This window comes from Lipotes vexillifer, unplaced genomic scaffold, assembly GCF_000442215.2.
Source record: "Lipotes vexillifer unplaced genomic scaffold, Lipotes_vexillifer_v1.1 scaffold518, whole genome shotgun sequence".
Classification (NCBI taxonomy): domain Eukaryota; kingdom Metazoa; phylum Chordata; class Mammalia; order Artiodactyla; family Lipotidae; genus Lipotes; species Lipotes vexillifer.
The window spans coordinates 1,014,928-1,034,836 of record NW_006780945.1 but is presented as its reverse complement, the minus strand read 5'-3'; the positions used below and the strand labels follow the sequence as shown (position 1 = coordinate 1,034,836).

Here is a 19,909-nt window from a genome sequence, read left to right as displayed (position 1 = left end):
CAGGAATGCGGTCTGCCTGACTCATCAGCTCCTCCTTCCTACCTGCCGCCCAGCCCATAAAGCGGTCCCCTTCCCGCCGCCGTCCGCCCTCCCTGCAGCCCGCCCTCTGGACAGTCCAGGCTCGCCCGCGCGCCGCATCCGGAGCCGCCGAGCGGAGCCCAGCGCGGGGAGGGCGCGAGTCAGCCCCAAGGTAGGTCCATCCTCGGACCGCGGCAGGCGGCCGGGGCACTGGCGCGGGGCGGGAAGGCAGTCCCTCCGCACACCGCACGCCCCTCCGGTGCCTCGGGCCGCCGGGGCTGGGCGCCCATTCAGGGACCTCCGAGGGGAGAAGAAAGTGAGCGCGCACCCCAACTGGGCAGACCCGCGGGGAGCTGATTTGTGGGCCGGGTGGCTTTTGTTTCCCCGGCTCTCCTTCCTGAAGGCTGGCCGCCCGGCCCTTGGATGGATATGAGGGAGAAGTGGGCAGGGGCCAGGCAGTGGCCGGCAGGCTTACTGGGCTGGGCCCCTCTGGGGTTCAAAAAAGAAGCAGCCACCTAGAGGCAGAGGCCCTCCCGGCTTGGCTGTGTGACGCCACAGTCCGTCTGGGGTCTGGGGAGTCCCTGACTCTCCTCTTGGCCCTCCTCCCAAAGTCAGCCCAGGACGCCCTTCCTCCAGGAAGCTCTCCTGACCTCATCCAACAGCCCTGGAGGCTGTGCCCACCACTGTAAACTCCTCCAGAGCCAGCCCCCTTTCCCACCCCCTTAGCCCCGGGTGGGCCTCTGGCTGTAGGCGGGGGGCCTCTAGGTGGCTCCCAGAGGGCAGCGGCAGGGCTCCTGCTTCTCCCCCATGGCCTTGCCACACCCTGAGCCCAAGGGTGGGCATGGTTGTTGCTGCCTCGGAAGGAGCTGGAAGTGAAGACTGAGGGGCTCCATCCTGGGGGCTGAGTGGGGAAAGGAGAGCCGGAAGGACAGCAGGGAGGGAGTGCCTATCTCCTCGGCCTTGATTTCTGTGGGCAATAGAGCAGCAGAAGGGCCAGGAAAGCAGGAAGGGCAGGTGCAGACATGCAACAGGGGTCCCATGGGTGGGAGGGAGGGCGGGTATGGGGAGAACGCTGAGCCTATGTTCATGTGGGTCACAGTGTGTGTCCAAGAATATGCATGTCCCTGTGCCTGCAAGGCCTGAGTGTGCCACTTTGTGATAACACTGGTGGCAATCACATACTTCCGGGACCCGGGTGGTACGTAAAAAGGCCCTTGCAGCCTGGGACCCCAGAGTAGCCTGGAGAGAACGTTTCCTGAGGGCTCTGCCCAGCCCTCCACGGCCAGCCACCTCTTCCAATAAGCCCACAATCCTAACTTTTATGTGAAACCTTATTATTTTTAACACCAACAACTACTTTTAAAACTTTTTAGGGATTTTCCTTGGTGGTCCAGTGGCTAGGACTCCGCACTTTCACTGCCGGGGCCCGGGTTCAGTCCCTGGACAGGGAACTAAGATCCCACAAGCTGTGCAGGAAGGCCAAAAAAAAAAAAAAAATCAAAAAACTTTTTAAACACAAGTTGAGTCAAACACAACACTCCTGAGTGCATAACTAGTCCCCAGCTGCCATTTTAGAGCCTCCTAATATAAAGTGAAGGCTAAATGGGGGGTGTGTGCTGCCCGGGTCTCACCCGGGATATGGGGACAATGCAATCATCCCCACTGGTTCCTGTACAGATTAAATGGCAATTATGTACATGAAGTGCTGGGCACTTGCCCACTGTGTGCCCAGCCTGGGGGCACAGGAGGGTGAGTAAAAGCTGGGCTGGGCCCTCCAGTGTCTGTACCTGTGTATGTAATGGTGCCCCTGGGAAGCCTGGGTAAGCAGCCTATATTGTATAGTGTGTGGGTGTGGTGCCTGTGCCCCAAGGCTGCAGGAAAGTCATTTCCTCCAAGAAGCACCCCCTTAGCTGGCTCAGGGCTCCCTTACCCCAGGCTCCTCTTAGAGGGTGGCTCCTTCCCAGGAGGCTCTGCCTGCAATGTGTTGGAGCTGCTACTGCCTCCTGGGAGCCAATGCCTTCCTGCAACGCCCCCCCCCCCCACCGCCTAGCTCTCCCCAGCCATATGGGGGCCTCAGTCTCCCAGAGCCTGGGGCTGCCCCTCCCTTGCCCCTCAGCCAAGGACTGAGCAAAGACCTAAGGAGGGAGGGCCAGTAGGCATGGCATAGTCTTGGGCTGCTGGGTGACTGGCTCTAGAGAAAGAGGAGGGGGTCCTAATGTCAACTCTGCAGGCCTGGTGGCTATGGCCAGCCCCTTCTCTTCAGCAGGCTACCCATCTTTTATTTATCTGTTTGCTTTTTTTTTTTTTTTTTTTTTTTTTTTTTTTTTTTTTTTTTTTTTTTTTTGCGTTACGCGGGCCTCTCACTGTTGTGGCCTCTCCCGTTGCGGAGCTCAGGCTCCAGACACGCAGGCTCAGCGGCCATGGGTCACGGGCCTAGTCGCTCCGCGGTATGTGGGATCCTCTCGGACCGGGGCACGAACCCGTGTCCCCTGCATCGGCAGGCGGACTCTCAACCACTGCGCCACCAGGGAAGCCATATTTGTTTGCTTTTTATTAGTTTTTATTGCAGTATAGTTGCTTTATAATGTTGTTTCTTGCTGTACATACCCATCTTTTCTTTTCTTTTTTTAAATATTTATTTAGTTGCACCCGGTCTTAGTTGCCACACATGGGCTCCTTAGTTGAGGCATGCATGTGGAATCTAGTTCCCTGACCAGAGATCGAACCCGGGCGCCCTGCCTTGGGAGCGCAGAGTCTTATCCACTGTGCCACCAGGGAAGTCCCCATACCCATCTTTTAAAAGGCCTCAGGGATGCCGGTGCCTGCCCCGAAGGTCACTAATGAGTTGAGATGGTTTAATGGTGAACCAAAGGCAGATGGGTCTCCTGGGGTGGCTGGCAATGCGTGTGTGTGTGAGTGGGCAGGAGGGGCTTGTAATCCAGCTCCAGGCTAATTTTTGAAAGGGTGATCTGCTCAGGGGCCCCCAAAACTCAACTCTGGGGCAGGCAGAGGTGGGGAGTAGGGTGGGGACCCCTCCTCTGATGGGACAGGCAACCATTGCAGAACTTAGCTGAGTGCTACAAGCCTCCTCCTTCCTTTCTCAGGCCCCAGATATTGGGAGGGGCCCCCTTCTTCCTGGCTGCACCCTCTCACCAAGAGGCAAGTGGGCCAGGACAGAGAGGGGACAGGAAGGCGGAGCCAGGACCCTCTAGGGTGGCCCTGTCCCTGCCAAGCCTGACCCAGGCCACTGGGGTCTGAAAGGCAAAGGCGGAATAAGCCCTGTTCTGCCCTCGGGTAGATCAGCACAAGAGACCTGGCATTGGGACAGGCTCAGAGCCCAGAGTCCTCAGTGGTGAGAGGGTGGGGGCCTCCCTGGGCAGGGCATAGGCCTGCAGGGCATCTGGCCACTCCAGAGACGACAAGGAAGGGGGCAGTGGAAAAGAGGAGTCAGGGGCCCTGGGCCCTGCCACTTGCAGGCCAGGTGGCCTTGGAACATCACTAAAGTTCTGTAGAGCCTCAGTTTCTACATCTGTGCAATGGGAATGATGGAGCTTAGACAGGGACCCAGTGAGCTGACACATGGGCCAGAGCTGTCAGGCATGGTATGTCGATTGTTGCTGTTATACAGGAGGAAGAGAATGGCAGGGCCGCATCCCAGCTGGTGGACCAGGCTGTTGCTGGCAGCCCTGCTGAGCGCCAGCTTCCCCGGGGACATGGGTGAGTCGGACACACCCCTGCAACACCCCTCTCTGTGGCGGGGGCTCAACTTCCACGGCACTGCCCTTAAGTGAGGGAGGGGGCTCTCATGGAGTGTCTTACCCAGACACTCACTCAGCCATTCAGCAAACAACCACCACCCACTTTGAAGGCTGGGGAGCCATGAGCCTGAGCCGTATGGCCCAAGAACACCCAGGGGAGGAAGGAGACTTGGTCTAGAGGAGGGAGAAGACGTCCACTCAGAGAATGGAGGCTCTCGCAGGATGTACTGAGGCTTGGAAAGCTGAGTCGAAAAGTTTTAGAGGAATTTGGAGGAGAGAAAGGTGATCATCACCTGCTCTGGGAGTGTCTGCAGTCGGCAAAGGGCTGGAGCCGGCTCCTACTGATGAAATTTTGCCTGTCAGTGGAGGTCATGCCGATAGCTTGAAATAGACCATGGTGGGAACATTTACACCCTGGAAATTGGCAAAGGCTGCAAGTCAGGGCTTCCCCGCCCTCACCGGAGCCCTTGCTAAACATTGACAGTGCACCCTTGCCTGGAGCCCAGGAGACCACCCACTAGTGCACATAATAGGTCCTTACTGAACAAAACCAAAGGGAATCCCAACCTTTGGAGAAACTGGAGTTTTACCTCATTCATTTACTAACAACTCACTGTGTGCGGGGCTTGGGCTAGGCACTGGGGACACAGTGATAAACAAGACAGAATCCCTTTTACCCTGGAGGAGCAGGTGAAGGGGGTGGTTAGGGTGTCCCCGCCAGCGCCTCAGTCTCGGCCCCCACCATCCTTGCCTCCAGACTTGAGTGGAGAGTCCAGGTTTGAGACCTGGCTCTGCGGGTTTCTAGCTGTGCTACCTGCGACTGACCACGTACCTGCTTGCCTCCATTTCCCCCTCTGTAAATCGGGAGAGAATCCCCACCTCTTTCAAATGAGGATGCACAAGGGAAGGGCTTGGCAGTGGGTGAGGCGCATCTCAGTGGGCACGCCCATCTCTGCTCCCAGCGAACCGCTGCAAGAAGGCCCAGGTGAAGAGCTGCACGGAGTGCATCCGCGTGGACAGAGACTGCGCCTACTGCACGGACGAGGTGCGATGCCTCTGGGGCCTAGCCTGGGCCACCTTCCCAACCTGCGTGCCCCACCCTGCTACACCCCACGCCTGGGCTCTGGCTCACACTTGCCCCGCCCTCAGCCCAGCCTCAGGCCGGGCGGTCGTGGGAGAACAGGCGAGGGTCAGGAAGATCGGGGTGGTGGGGTACAGGATAAATCCAGGGTTAGGACAGCCAGGGGATGGGCACTGCCCTCCTGAGTCCATCTCCTTCCGGCCAGATGTTCAAGGAACGGCGCTGCAACACCCAGGAGGAGCTGCTGGCTGCGGGCTGCCGGCAGGAGAGCATGGTGGTCATGGAGAGCAGCTTCGAGATCACAGAGGTGCCCAGAGTCGGGGTCGGCGGGGGCTGGGCCCTCCAAGCTCAAGGCTGGCTGTCTGTAGGAGGCTATCGTGTCCCCTGGCTGAGCTGAGAGGTATCTCCATCAGATCTGGAGAGACCCTCCAGCCAGGTGTCCCTCTCCCCTGGACACAGGAAACACAGATCGACACCACCCTGCACCGCAGCCAGGTGTCCCCCCAGGGGCTGCGGGTGCGGCTGCGGCCGGGAGAGGAGCGGCGCTTTGAGCTGCAGGTGTTTGAGCCCCTGGAGAGCCCCGTGGACCTGTATATCCTCATGGACTTCTCCAACTCCATGTCTGACGATCTGGACAGCCTCAAGAAGATGGGGCAGGATCTGGGTATGACGCAGAAGACAGCAGGGCAGGGCATGGAGAGAGTGGCCTCCCCCCACTGGCTGGGCACCTGCTCAGGAGGCCAGGGCTCAGGCTAGCTGCACCCACTCCTCAAGGAAGGACAGGACATCTGAGCACCCCAAGAACTCCTTCCCCCCATTCTCAGAGGCGGGTCCTGTGCAGACCCCAATAACCACTTGGGAGTGCAGAGAAGGCCCCAGCCGGGTGGGAACCAGAGCCCTCTGGTCCTTTTTGTTTCTTTGGATGTGCTGCGCCTCATGGCTTGTGGGATCTTAGTTCCCCGACCAGGGATTGAATCCACGCCCCCTGCAGTGGAAGCTCAGAGTCCTAACTACTGGACTGCCAAGGAAGTCCCTCCTCTGCTGCTGACACGGAAGGCACCAGCTGCCATGAGGCTGAGGTTAATTCCCAGCTCTGCAGACGGCTGGTGCAGCTCCCCGGCCGCACCCTCCAACTAGCTGCATGCACGACTCTGGGTCCCCCGAGTCCCATTTCCCTCATCCGTAAATAAGGACAAGGGCTGTCATGTGCGTGAGCTGACGCCCAACAGGCAAAGTGTTGACAATAAGTTGTTATTCCTCTTCCTCCTTCCCAAGCCAGACCCCGGCCCCTGTGTTGTGGGGTTCTTGGGGCTCAGCTGCCCCCTCTTTTTTTGTTGTTGATGCCCAGCCCAGGTCCTGAGGCAGCTCACCAGCGACTACACGATTGGATTTGGCAAGTTCGTGGACAAAGTTAGCGTCCCTCAGACAGACATGAGGCCCGAGAAGTGAGTGACCGAGGGGGCAGGGGTCCTGGACAGGTGGCCCACGCCCTCTCCACCCAAGCACTTCGAAGTCTTCACGTTGAAATGAGCCACGGGGGCGGTCCCTAGAGAGGGTGGGCAGGGGGTTGGGGGCAGCTTCTCCCCTGACTTTCTCCCTCCCTGACTCTCTCCTTCCCACTTCTGCCCAGGCTGAAGGAGCCCTGGCCCAACAGTGACCCCCCCTTCTCCTTCAAAAACGTCATCAGCCTGACGGAAGATGTGGAGGAGTTCCGGAACAAGCTAAAGGGAGAGCGGATCTCAGGCAACCTGGACGCCCCCGAAGGAGGTTTCGATGCCATCCTGCAGACGGCCGTGTGCACCGTGAGTGTCGGGGCAGGTCCTGCCGGCCTAGACCCGGCTGTGCTTTTCAACAAGGGCATGAGCTGCCCACTGGCCTGCTCTGGTACCAGGCTGGGGCCCCCATCCCCTAAGACAAGCTCAGACCCACTGGGGGACCCTCAATTCCAATCCAAGTTTAGAGGTATCAGGGCCTGAGCAGTCACATCCTGGTTTTGTATTGGCCAGTGAGGCGGACATGAGTCTTGGGGTTCTGGAATCTTCAGTGCCCTGAGGCCAGCCTCCCACCCAATCTCCCTGTTAATACCCATCTCCAACTGTGCTGGAAGAGGGCACTTCTTTTTATGTGCACATCAGTTTTTTCATTTAAAGAATAATGTATCCACAGACAAGAAAATTCCCTGGTAGTCCAGCGGTTAAGGATTCAGCACTTTCACTGTCGGGGGCCCAGGTTCCATCCCTGGTCGGGGAACTAAGGTCTCTCAAGCCACATGGCGTGGCCAAAAAAATAAAACAAAATTAAAAAATAAGAAATAAAAATGAAAATAATGTATCCATATTACAGACAATTTGGAAAACAAAGAACAGAAATTGCCCATAATTTCACCACCATCAGACAGCCAGCCACTGATACCCCACCAGCATATTTTGTTCCCTTTTCCTTATTTTATATAGTTAGAATCAGTGTACGTATAGTTCTGAAACTTGCTTTTTTTTTCACCTAATGCTATCATAAGCATTTTCTCTTGTAATACATGGTTTTCAAAATCATCCCGTGTATTTCTCAAACAAATTGCCACGTGCTGCTTGCTGTACCTATTTTAACTCTTCCGTTGAATGCTGCATGGTGTACATGTTTCTGTGCAATTGAGATATTCTCACAGAGTGGTTAAGACCTTGTGGGGACAGCTGCATGAACCTGGTTTACATCTTGCGTGGTGCCCACTGTGGGCACAGCCCCTGCTTCTGTTTCCCACTTCCCATCACTGGTTTCTGTTTTTCCCCGTCATCACTCATGTGCTGTCTGTCACATGCGTCATTCATGGGGGCGTCAGGCTGTTAATCCTGTGTCCTCACTGAGCCCTGTGTTGGGACGTGCTTTCGCTGTCACTGTGCTCGGCGCTGTGATGAGTGTCCCCTGCTCCACGGGCACCCCTCCTCGCTCTCCCCAGAGGCACATCGGCTGGCGCCCCGACAGCACCCACTTGCTGGTATTCTCTACCGAGTCGGCCTTCCACTACGAGGCGGATGGCGCCAACGTGCTGGCTGGCATCATGAGGCGCAACGACGAGGAGTGCCACCTGGACACCACGGGTACCTACACCCAGTACAGGACACAGGACTACCCGTCGGTGCCCACCTTGGTGCGCCTGCTCGGCCAGCACAATATCATCCCCATCTTCGCAGTCACCAACTACTCCTATAGTTACTACGAGGTGCGGGGGCCAGGGCCTCACTGGGCAGGATGGGGGCAGGTGGGAGCGTCTGTGGAACTTCTCAGACACCCCCATCTGCCTTCCTCCCTTCCTTCCCAAAACTTGGGATGGGCCCTGGTGGGAAGCGGAGTCCACGTGCCCATTCCCCAGCCCCCCTCCCAAGCAGGTGGGGGCTAAGAGCACAGGCTCTGGAACGCACAGCAGGTGCCAGGCCTTAGCTTCCCCATCTGCCAAGTGAGCGAACCCCAAAGGTGTTGTCTGGATTCAAAGAGATGACACTTGTGGGAAGCTGAGCTCCGGCCTGGCATTTTCTCCTGCAGAAGCTGTCCTCGTATTTTCCTGTCTCTTCACTGGGGGTGCTGCAGGAGGACTCTTCCAACATCGTGGATCTGCTGCAGGATGCCTTCAACGTGAGGGCTCTGGAGTCTGAGCCTTTCTGGGGCGGGGCTGGAGAGAAGGCTGACTGGCAGAGGACTGGGAAATAGGACAGGAGGGAGGAAGGGTCTTCTGCAGTCCTTGAGGAGTGCCCCCTGGGCCTGGCCCCGGGTTCCTGCAGGCTCTTCTCCCTTGACCCCCCCCCCCCCGCCCCCCGCCAGCACCCCAGGCCTCCGTGTAGGTGGGAGTGCAGCACAGACAGGCCAGGCCAGGGTGGGTGAGCCCGGGGTACCCCCAGGCCATTGATCGCCTGCTCTCTTTTAGCGCATCCGCTCCAACCTGGACATCCGGGCCCTGGAAAGCCCCCGAGGCCTGCGGACAGAGGTCACCTCCAGGATGTTCCAGAAGACGAACACTGGGTCCTTTCTCATCCGGCGGGGGGAAGTGGTGTGCCTCCGTGGGGGTCCCGGGGCAGGGGAGGACGGGCACAGCGCCCTGCGGGGCGGGGTCTACCGGAACAGAGGTCCAGAGCCTGGCCTCCGGAGTCAGATCTGGGTTTGAAGCCCTCTGGATCAGCCCCTTAGCTTGTCCTCATCTGTAAAGTGGAGACCAATCAGCTTGGAGCTCAGGGTTGCTAAGATGAGTGAATGGGCCAAAAGCAACCCTGGTTACTGTTGGTGCTGTTTTTACGCTGGCTGTGCCTGGAGGGAGCAAGTTCGCAGCCCTGAGGAAGGGCGGGCAGGGAGCTGGGTGTCAGGGGCCAGACACATCCCTGGAGCTTGAGGGCCTGGTGGTCTGTCCAGACATGCCTTGTCTGACAGTGGGGTCCCTGCAGGGCACATACCAAGTGCAGCTGCGGGCTGTCGAGGACTTGGACGGGACTCACGTGTGCCAGTTGCCAGAAGCGGACCAGAAGGGCAACATCCATCTGAAGCCCTCCTTCTCCAATGGCCTCAAGATGGACGTGAACATCGCCTGTGACGTGTGCTCCTGTGAGCTGGTATGATGCGGCCCCGCCAGGTCGCGGAGGGAGGGAGAGGCTAAGCCGACCACCCCAGGGCCCTGAGTAACACAGCAGAGCATCCTGTGGCCACAACTCCCTTTCGGGGTTCCCTGAGGGGCAGCGTCCAGCGTCCCTCACCCCCCCAGCCACCCCACCATGATTTCATTCCAGCAAAAAGAGAAGCGGTCATCTCACTGCAGCTTCAACGGGGATTTCATGTGTGGACAGTGTGTGTGCAATGAGGGCTGGTGAGTGTGAGAGGGTGAAGCCAGCATCCAGGATGCCAGCAGCTCCCAGAGCAGGGGCTGGGCACACCAAGTAGGCTGCTGAGGGTGGGTTGGCAGCTGGTCATAGAAAGGGCTAGGAAAGGGGTATGTCTAGTTGGCAGGTGGATTTTGTTCAAAGCACTTTGAAATTCATAGATATGGGAATTCCCTGGTAGTCCAGTGATTAGGACTCAGCGGTCTCACTGCCGGGGCTCCGGGTTCGATCCCTGGTCAGGGAACTAAGATCCCGCAAGCTGCATGGCGCGGCCAAAAAATAAAAAGAAATATATGGATATATAGGATTACCTCTGGAAATACGTGTAAGAATCAGGGCAGTGGTGGCCGTTAGGGTGTTGTGGGTCGGACACAGGAGGGAGACGTACTTTACCCTCCATCCCTTTTGGGCCTTTAGTATCTGAGCCATGGGCACCTGTTACCTGAGCAGAAGGGAGTCATAAGAGAATGTTAGTAAGAGTAAGGGCTTTTCAAGCTTCAAGACATTGAATAAGTTTGTCATGACTTGAGGAAGGGACAGGGGGAGGGTCTCAGGGGACTGAGGTTTGAGTCTCAGCTCAGCCCCTGCTGTCTACGTAACTCAGACCCACAGGGGCCCACTTAGAGCCTCAGTTTCCTCATCTGTAAAATGGGATGGTGAAAGCCTTCCTGCTGTGCCGTGCAGAAGTGACTGGCTTCTCCCACAGGAGTGGCAAGACCTGTAACTGCTCCACTGGCTCCCTGAGCGACCTGGCGCCCTGCCAGCGGGAGGGTGAGGACAAGCTGTGCTCGGGGCAGGGCGAGTGCCAGTGCGGCCACTGCGTGTGCTATGGCGACGGCCGCTATGAGGGTCAATTCTGTGAATACGACAACTTCCAGTGCCCCCGTGCCTCCGGGTTCCTCTGCAACGGTGAGCTACTGGCCCAGGTTAGGTGAAGCCGAGAGGGTGGCCTGGGCGTCCAGCCCCTGCCCGCCACCTCTGGCTCTGCCATCAGAACCCATGTTGGGAGAGCCTCGCTGGGAGTCGGGACCCCCATGTTCAGGCCCGGCCCTCCTGCAGATTCCCTGAGTGCCTCTCCCAAGTCCAGCCCCAGCCTGGACCTCTCTCCTCCTCCACAAACTTGATGCCCAAGGCCCCTGCCAGCATGAAGTCCCCATTGTGGAATGTCCCCCTGAGGTCCTCTGGCCCGTGCCCACCCCCTCCTCCACTCTCCCATCCCACTAGGGTGGGTACCACCCAGCTCAACCTCAGTGATCGGCGGTATACGGCGTGGCGATCTGTCCTCTCTTGGAAGATGCTACATCTCTAGCAGACAGGGGCCTGGAGTAATGCATCCTCTGTAGCCGTACAGGGCCTAACACAGTGTGGGCCCAGGCCATGGGCACATTGGCTGGTCAGGGCTTCCGGAGCTGGGCAGGGGTCACAGAACCCACAGGGGCCCATACGGAAGTACTGAGTGGGTAAATGGAGGAAAATGAGCGAAAATCCACTCGCCAGATACTTATGAAGCCCCAACTGTATGCTTGCCACGGGGGGTCAAGACCCTGCTTTTCTACCCTTTCCTCCATTCTTGCTTTTGTCTGCCATTTCTTCTGTTCACCTGCCCACCCCAGGGTGTGCTTAGAGAAACGAAGGGACAACCCAGGACGTCTGGAGAAAGGCAGACATTTGGCACAGGCCAAGCTGAGACAGGAGGGGAGGGAGATGCAGCCAGGAAGGAGGCAGGGCCAGACTGCGAGGGGCTTGGGTTCCAGTCCAGGATGGGTCCAGTTTTAGTCTAGTCCAGACTTTTTCTTAAAAGGCTATACATTAAATATTTTCAGCTTTGTAAGCTATATGGTCTCCATCACAACTACCCAGCTCTGCCGTTGTAGCAGAAAGCAGCTATAGGCAATACATTGGCAAATGAGTGTGGCTCTGCTCCAACAACACTTTTGCAAAAGCAGGTGGTGAGCTGAATTTGGCCCACAGGCTGCAGTTAATCAACCCCTATTCTAGTAAGGATATTGGACTTCATCCTTTGGGAAAAAGGGAGTCACTGGTGTGTTTCTTTTTTGTGTGTTTTTCTTTTTAATACATTTATTTATTTTTTATTTATCTTTGGCTGCATTGGGACTTCATTGCTGCGCGCGAGCTTTCTCTAGTTGCGGTGAGCGGGGGCTACTCTTCATTGTGGTGCATGGGCTTCTCATTGCAGTGGCTTCTCGTTGCGGAGCACGGGTATAGGCACGCGGGCTTCAGTAGTTGTGGCATGCAGGCTCGGTAGTTGTGGCTCGTGGGCTCTAGAGCGCAGGCTCAGTAGTTGTGGCGCACGGGCTTAGTTGCTCTGCAGCATGTGGGATCTTCCTGGACCAGGGCTCGAACCCGTGTCCCCTGCATTGGTAGGCGGATTCTTAACCACTGCGCCACCTGGGAAATCCTCACTGGTGCTTTTAATTTCATTTTCTAACTCTTTATATGTTAACCTTGTATCCAGCCACCTTGCTAAACTCACCTATGAAATCTAATAACTTATTTATAGATTCTTCTTGCTATTTTGTGACATGTTTCTGATACTTGCAAATGATGACAGTTTTTCATCTCTTAGCTTTCCAAAACTTATGTTTTATTTCTTTTTCTTACCTTGTTGCATTGGCCAGGACTCAGTAGAGGTTCTTAAACAGGGGAGACACATGATTGGCTTTGTGTTTTGGGATGATCACCCCAGCTGCAGAGTGGAAGGTAGAAGGGCACAATAGAGCAGGAGAAATGGAGAGAAGGGAGTTCCAAGAAAGCGGCGAAGAGATGGCTCTGCCCCTGGCTGGAGACATCCTAGCTCCCAAGGCAGCTCCAGCCAGTGGGCAGCCTGGACTGCGGGTGCAAGTGTGCCTCTCCTCTCCCCTCCCCTTCTCTGCAGACCGGGGACGCTGCTCCATGGGCCAGTGTGTGTGTGAGCCTGGCTGGACAGGCTTGAGCTGTGACTGTCCTCTCAGCAATGCCACCTGCATTGACAGCAACGGGGTAGGCCTGGGCATGAGGCAGACAGTGGGGGGCGGTAGAGGGGGCCCCAATCAGGACCATCCTCCCTCTCAGGCAGGGGTGGGGGCACAGCTGGCTCACTGGTGCCTCCTCTTGACTCAGGGTATCTGTAATGGGCGTGGCTACTGCGAGTGTGGCCGCTGCCACTGCAACCAACAGTCGCTCTACACAGACACCATCTGCGAAATCAACTACTCAGCGGTGAGGCCAGATTCACTGGGTATGGGCATGGGGACCCCAGGCACGGGGCAAAGATGGACAAGAGGGGCTGAGCCTGGTGCCAGAGGAGCTGCCCAAGGGTGTGACGTGGTGGGAGCGGGCCTGGCAGGGGCCGCCGCCCAACACAGTGCCCGTCTGGCCCTCTTCACCCACCCAGATCCGCCTGGGCCTCTGTGAGGACCTGCGCTCCTGTGTGCAGTGCCAGGCGTGGGGCACCGGTGAAAAGAAGGGGCACATGTGTAAGGAGTGCAGCTTCAAGGTCAAGATGGTGGATGAGCTTAAGAAAGGTATGGGGCAGGGAGAGAGGACTAGGCAGGGGGGCTTCCGATGGGGTAGTTGGTGTCTCTCATCTGGGCAGGGCTGTGGAGCTGGGTAGGGGGCTCATAATCCAAACTGAGGACATGCAGTCCAGAAAGAGGGGTTCCAGACCTGGGAGTGGTCACAGAACCCAGACAGGTCACACAGACCCAGGTAGGGGACACACAGTCTGTCCAGGGCACCCAGACCTGGGGAGATGGCTACTGGCTTGGGCAGGAGGCAAAGAGCTGGGTAGGGCCATGAACATGGCAAAGGCACATAGTTGGGCTGTGGGGGCACACAGCCTCCTTTCCTCTAGGTCAGAGAAATGTTCTAGAAGGGACTTCCCTGGCGGGCCAGTGGTTAAGACTCTGCACTCCCGCTGCAGGGGGCATGGGTTCGATCCCTGGTCGGGGAACTATGATCCCACATGTGGCCAAAAAAAAAAAAAAAAAGAAAAGAAAAACGTTGTAGAAGCCCAGCTCCTGAGCGATGCCCAGGACGGGCACAGATTTGCAGCCTTTGACGCTCCTGGAGGGCAGCCCCCACCTTGCCCCATCTGTATGCACAGTTTGCCGGGAACTTGCGTTCTTCCCCATGGAGGTGCCTCCCACCCTGTGATGGGCGGGGTGGGCCCCAGAGTAGGGCCGTGGTGAGGAGCGGCCACCTCACCAGGCCCTAATGTGCTCCGGGGTGGGGTTGGGTGCCCTGCCGACCGTCTGTGGGTGCAGCGGAGGAGGTGGTGGAGTACTGCTCCTTCCGGGACGAGGATGACGACTGTACGTACAGTTACACCGTGGAGGGTGATGGCACCCCCGGGCCCAACAGCACCGTCCTGGTGCAGAGGAGGAAGGGTGAGCTGGAGGGCCAGCCGGGGGCGCGTGGGTGGCCTGTCGGACCCCGGTGGGGGAAATGGCACCGACTTCCTCCTCCTTCCTCCCTAGACTGCCCCCCCGGCACCTTCTGGTGGCTCATTCCCCTGCTCGTGTTCCTCCTGTTTCTCCCGGCACTGCTGCTGCTGCTCTGCTGGAAGCACTGTGCCTGCTGCAAGGTGGGGGCTCCCCCAGGGTCTCCCCCCACCACCAGGGTCCCTGTAGGTGGCAGAGGCCAAGCGAACCTACATGTTCTGCCCAGCCCTGGTGCCCTCCCCACGCCAGCCTCTCACCTCTGCCAACCATCAGTGGCTGGATACCTGGGAGCCCTTGCCCGGGGGTCAGCCACGTGCAAAGGGTCACGAGAGCTAAAAGGGAAGGAAGGGCTCTGCCCACCAGGAGCTGACAGTCTACTGGGGAGGAAAGACAGGAGACAGGAAAACATGGAGGACGGCATGGCATGGGATACTGAATTGTAGGGAGCAGAGACCATACTCTGCAGTAACCCCCAGCGTTGTGGGATATTAGTGTGTGTTACAGAGAAAAAGAGTTCTGTGATCAAATACATTTGAGAAAGCGGTTTCTTCTCTGTAGGACTTCTCAGAGCCTTTGATCTAGTTGTATGAAGAGTGAAACTATAAGAGGAAGGAATTCCGTGCTTCCCAAATGGGTTTGATCACAGAACCTTTACTTTCCAGAGTATACAGCAGGACCAGGGTCCCCTGGCACACATTTGGGGAACCCGCTGCTCCATCACCCTCTGTACCCACCTTGTGTGCCACACACCTAGACCCCTGCAGCTGCCTGAATATCCTGGTGTCTGGGAAGGCACCTTTGCCCCCTCTGGACCGTTGGCGTGGGTGGCAGGTGGTGGCGGAAGGGGCTTCCCTAGGCTGGGGTGGCTGTCTCAGCTCTCATCCTCACCCACCTTGTCTCCTAGGCCTGCCTGGCCCTTCTCCCGTGCTGCAACCAAGGTACGGACCAGCATCAGCCAGGGTGGCGGGCTTCTGCCCGCTCTTTCTTCCAGCTGGGGTGGAGGGGAAGCGGGGGCCGAGTCTGGAACAGAGACGGGAGGCCCCGGGGTCCCACCTGCAGGGGTGTGGTGGGGAAGGTCTAGGGAGCAGCCCAGTGTGAGGACCCTGTCCTGCAGGTCACATGGTGGGCTTCAAGGAAGACCACTACATGCTGCGGGCGAACCTGATGGCCTCGGATCACCTGGACACGCCCATGCTGCGCAGCGGGAACCTCAAGGGGCGCGACACGGTCCGCTGGAAGACCACCAACAACGTGCAGCGGCCTGGCTTTGCTTCGCATGCTGCCGGCATCAACCCCACGGAGCTGGGTGAGGGCCAGGGCTGGGCACCGCAGGTCTTGGTGCTGCCCTTGGGGCCCGGGGCACATTCACCGCTGCTCCCGGGTCTGGGATCACACCATTCCTATTTTCTCTGGGTATTGGGTGCAGGCACAGGCCTGGCTACCTTCTATCCTTCCTGATGGTGCTATAAGCCTCAGGTGCTCCCCTATCCAAGCATGGCTCCTGGACGGGGCTTCTTCGGTGCCCACTGTGCAGGGGGCTGACGACACCCCTTCCTGCCTGCCCCTAGCGCTCTACGGGCTGTCCCTGCGCCTTGCCCGCCTTTGCACCGAGAACCTACTGAAGCCTGGCACCCGAGAATGTGACCAGCTGCGCCAGGAAGTGGAGCAGAACGTAAGGGCCAAAGAAGCCGATCCTATAGGCAGCTGGCATCTCTGGGCTGGGTGTGAGCCAGGTGGCGGGAGAGCAGAGGGCAGCAGCCGGGGAACCTGGATTTTCCTGGGCAGGAAAGAAGGGCTTCCTTGGACATGTGCCTGGCCTGGGATCATCCTGGGATCTGTTCCCTGTAAATGCTTCCAGAAGGGTAGAGGCAATGTGCGTGCCCATGGCCACGCCCCCAGCCCACCCCGAGAGGTCCTCTGGGCCTGAATGGCTCTGGGTGGAGAGGCTCCCCCAGGGCCCGAGCCTCACAGCCCTCCCTTGCCTGGCAGCTGAACGAGGTGTACAGGCATATCACAGGCGCGCAGAAGCTCCAGCAGACCAAGTTCCGGTGGGTCCTGGGTGCCTGGGGTTGGGTGAGGGTGCTGCCCGTATAGCCAACGCCAGGGGATCTACCCCAGGCAGATCGTGCCTCCACCCCAGGGACCACCTGGCTCACGTTCCCCACTTTGTCCTCCACAGGCAGCAGCCCAATGCCGGGAAAAAGTGAGTTGAAGACACATAGGTGGGGTAGTACCAGCCCCAAGTACCTGCCCCCTCTGCCCCCTCCCCCACCCCAATCTCCATCTCCATCTCCATCTCCATCTCCATCTCCATCTCACTGGAAAGGAGGGCTGTCTGTGTCTGTCCTTGGGTAGGACCTTCACTGAGCAAATACCAGTATGAAGCCCTCACCAAAAGCCAGCCCCCGTACTAGAACAGGAAAACCACAGGGAACCAAGCAGACACAGTCCTTGCCCTCGTGCCGGCGATAGCCCCCTACCCAGTACCCGGGATAGCCCGGTGCCCAGCTGCAGCCCTCCTCCGACGCCAAAGGCCTTGATCCTGGAGGCACTGCTGGGTGCCAAGAAGATGGTCCAGTGGGTGACACACCACCTTCCCAGTTCCTACCCCAAGTCCCAGCCCCACCAGGGGAAAAGTGGGGGTGGGAACAGCATGCAGAGAGAACAGAACTGTGCAGTAACAGAATACAGCTCTCACTGAGCACATCACCTTCAGTAAGAACCATTTAGACCAGCATTTTGAGTGCTTACAACGGGCTAGGCCTTGTTCTAAGGGCTTCATGTGTGTGGTTATCTTATCCAAGTAGGTATCATTGCTATTCCCATTTTATAGTTGAGGAAACCGAGAATCAGAGAGCTTAAGTAACTTGCCCAAGGTTACCTAGCTGTTAAGATATAGAGCCAGGATTTGAACCCAGGCAGTCTGGCTTCAGGGCCTATACCCTTCACATCTTTGCTGTCCTGACTCTACTTTTGATTCACCAGCCCTTCTTGGTGAGGTGGGTGGGAGTAGTAGCCTCATTTCACAGATGAGGATGCTGAAGCTGCAGAGTGAGGTGGCCCACCACGCTGGGACCAGCCTGGGCCTCTAGGACTGTCTGGTTCTGATGACTGCTTTTTGCTGCCTGGAATCTTGTCCCCTGATGGAGAGAGGACAGGTAGGCGGGGCGGGACAAGTGCCAGCCTCCTGGCCAGCCTGACACCTCCCCACCCAACCCCGCCCCCAGGCAGGACCACACCATTGTGGACACGGTGCTGATGGCGCCCCGCTCGGCCAAGCAGGCCCTGCTGAAGCTGACGGAGAAGCAGGTGGAGCAGGGGGCCTTCCACGAGCTCAAGGTGGCCCCTGGCTACTACACCCTCACTGCAGACCAGGGTGGGTGGCCAGGCTCCCTGTGCCCCTCCCTCTCACCTCCCACCCCTATGCGGCCCCCTGACCCCCATCTGACGGCTCCCCACCGCCCGCCCAGACGCCCGGGGCATGGTGGAGTTCCAGGAGGGTGTGGAGCTGGTGGACGTGCGGGTGCCTCTCTTCATCCGGCCTGAGGACGATGATGAGAAGCAGCTGCTGGTGGAGGCCATCGACGTGCCCGTGGGCACTGCCACCCTCGGCCGCCGCCTGGTCAACATCACCATCATCAAGGAGCAAGGTCGGTCAGGGTGGGGGGAACACAGGGGCCAAAAGGGAGGCTCTGGGGTCCCTTGTTCCTCCTCAATCCAAGTGGAAGTGGGGCCTGGCCATGTGGCCTAGGCCAGTGACTTAACCTCTGAGCCTTGGTTTCTCCATCTGTAAAATGGGTATCAGGCTCTTGTGAGGAGTGTGTGGCTGTAAATCTCTGCACAGTGCCTGGTAGTAAGCTCTCAGTGTGGGAGCTTCTCTTATAATCACCAAAGGGTGCTACGTCCTCCTGGAGCCATTGCACATCCCTCTCTCCTTGTTCTTCCCCTATGGCCTTTGAACTTGGGAGACTGAATGGGGCCCCCCTAGGATGGCAGGGCATCAGAGCAGGAAGAGGACTGGGGCCTCCCTCTGTCCAAGCCTATCTAGAGGGGTGAGCAAGGCGTCACACCACTGTCACCCACGGTGCCTTCCCTGCTAGTTCCTCGGGGAACCTGGACTTGTTGATAACCATCTCTCCGGTGCCCGGAGGGTCTGTTCTGGTCCCTGACCCCTCCTCCCCACTTGCTCCAGGACCCCAGGACTTAGGCCTACTCTGCCTCAGCTCTCAGTCTCAGCTCTCATGTCTGGTCTTGCCCCTGCATAGCCTCCTTTCTCTGCCCTGACCCTTCCAAGATGTTAGTTGGACACGGTTCCAGCCTTGTCAACTTTTCCTGGAAGACTTTTCCAGCCCCTTCCTCGGCCCTTCCCCAGAGAGGGGTGACAAGCAGACTCCTGGAGTCTGGGCCGGGCTGGGCCACAGGGAGGGCGGGGGCTGAGATGGGACTGTGGCCAAGACCCCTGACCAGTGCCTGGCTCCTTGCAGCCAGCGGGATCGTGTCCTTTGAGCAGCCTGAGTACTTGGTCAGCCGCGGGGAGCACGTGGCCCGCATCCCCATCATCCGGCGTATCCTGGACAATGGCAAGTCCCAGGTCTCCTACTGCACACAGGACAACACAGCGCAGGGCAACCGGGTGAGTCTCCACCACGGGGTCAGGACATGGCAGCCGCCTGAGTCTCTGGATGTTGGTGGTGCCGCTGGCTGGCCTCCCAAGGACATGTCCACCTGCCCGGCCACCCTGCAGCAGGGGTATCTTGCACACCAAAAGTGCCAGTGACACCCTGAGTAAGGTCTCATTATGTCCAGACCATCCATGTCCCCCTCCCAACATCCCAGGATCCACCAGGACAGCCAAACTCTCCACAGAGAAATAGACACCTCCGTCTGCCCCTGTCCAGGGACTCTGGGCTTCTTGACGTGGGATCACACACCCCGTGTCCCTGGGCTGTCATTGCCGGGCAGGCTGTCTCTAGGCCGTGCCACAGGAGCAGCCCTTCAGGGCAGGGAGGGCCGTGTGGTAGGGCAGTGACCCCTTTATCACTGGGCCCCAGTCTCAGGGAACTGCCAAATCCAGGTGGTGGATGTGCTTGATTTGGCTTACAGGTCTGTTTGTTTTTCTAAATTTATTACCAACATTTTTTTTTTTTTTTTTTTTTTTTTTGGCCACGCCGCATGGCTTGTGGAATCTTAGTTCCCCAACCCAGGGATCAAACCCAAACCCGAACCCAGGCTCATGGCAGTGAAAGTTCAGAGTCCTAACCACTGGACCGTCAGAGAATTCCCTATTACCAACGTTTTTTTAAACTAAGTTTTATTGGAGTATAGTTGACTTACAATGCTGTGTTAGTTTCTGCTGTACAGCAAAGTGAATCAGTTATACATATACATATATCCACTCTTTTTTAGATTCTATTCCCATATAGGTCATTACAGAGTATTGAGTAGAGTTCCCTGTGCTATACTGTAGGTTCTTATTAGTTATCCAGTTTATACCTATTACCAACATTTTAAAACTAAAAATATTCACATCAAAACTTCACTCAAAACGTAATAAAGTCTAGGGCTTCCCTGGTGGCGCAGTGCTTGAGAGTCCGCCTGCCGATGCAGGAGACGCGGGTTCGTGCCCCGTTTCGGGAAGATCCCACATGCCGCGGAGCGGCTGGGCCCGTGAGCCATGACCGCTGAGCCTGCGCGTCCGGAGCCTGTGCTCCGCAAATGGGAGAGGCCACAACAGTGAGAGGCCCGCATAACGCAAGG

At 57.8% G+C, this 19,909-nt stretch overlaps 1 protein-coding gene across 1 annotated transcript in view; it reads left to right on the top strand.

The window, feature by feature from the left end:
- The window catches only part of ITGB4 (integrin subunit beta 4), a 32,995-nt gene continuing 13,086 nt past the window's right edge, over positions 1–19,909 (top strand). Inside the window, exons 1-26 of the mRNA XM_007454338.1 lie at positions 1–190; positions 3,647–3,735; positions 4,739–4,821; positions 5,063–5,164; positions 5,317–5,521; positions 6,206–6,302; positions 6,488–6,659; positions 7,808–8,071; positions 8,392–8,481; positions 8,771–8,893; positions 9,282–9,446; positions 9,621–9,697; positions 10,417–10,619; positions 12,607–12,710; positions 12,831–12,929; positions 13,105–13,234; positions 13,976–14,098; positions 14,189–14,295; positions 15,057–15,090; positions 15,267–15,458; positions 15,721–15,824; positions 16,142–16,200; positions 16,332–16,355; positions 17,380–17,528; positions 17,623–17,802; positions 18,637–18,785. Of these exons, the coding sequence (XP_007454400.1) occupies positions 3,657–3,735; positions 4,739–4,821; positions 5,063–5,164; positions 5,317–5,521; positions 6,206–6,302; positions 6,488–6,659; positions 7,808–8,071; positions 8,392–8,481; positions 8,771–8,893; positions 9,282–9,446; positions 9,621–9,697; positions 10,417–10,619; positions 12,607–12,710; positions 12,831–12,929; positions 13,105–13,234; positions 13,976–14,098; positions 14,189–14,295; positions 15,057–15,090; positions 15,267–15,458; positions 15,721–15,824; positions 16,142–16,200; positions 16,332–16,355; positions 17,380–17,528; positions 17,623–17,802; positions 18,637–18,785 (3,114 nt within the window). The 5' untranslated portion in view covers positions 1–190; positions 3,647–3,656. The remainder of the gene's footprint in view (positions 191–3,646; positions 3,736–4,738; positions 4,822–5,062; positions 5,165–5,316; positions 5,522–6,205; positions 6,303–6,487; positions 6,660–7,807; positions 8,072–8,391; positions 8,482–8,770; positions 8,894–9,281; positions 9,447–9,620; positions 9,698–10,416; positions 10,620–12,606; positions 12,711–12,830; positions 12,930–13,104; positions 13,235–13,975; positions 14,099–14,188; positions 14,296–15,056; positions 15,091–15,266; positions 15,459–15,720; positions 15,825–16,141; positions 16,201–16,331; positions 16,356–17,379; positions 17,529–17,622; positions 17,803–18,636; positions 18,786–19,909) is intronic.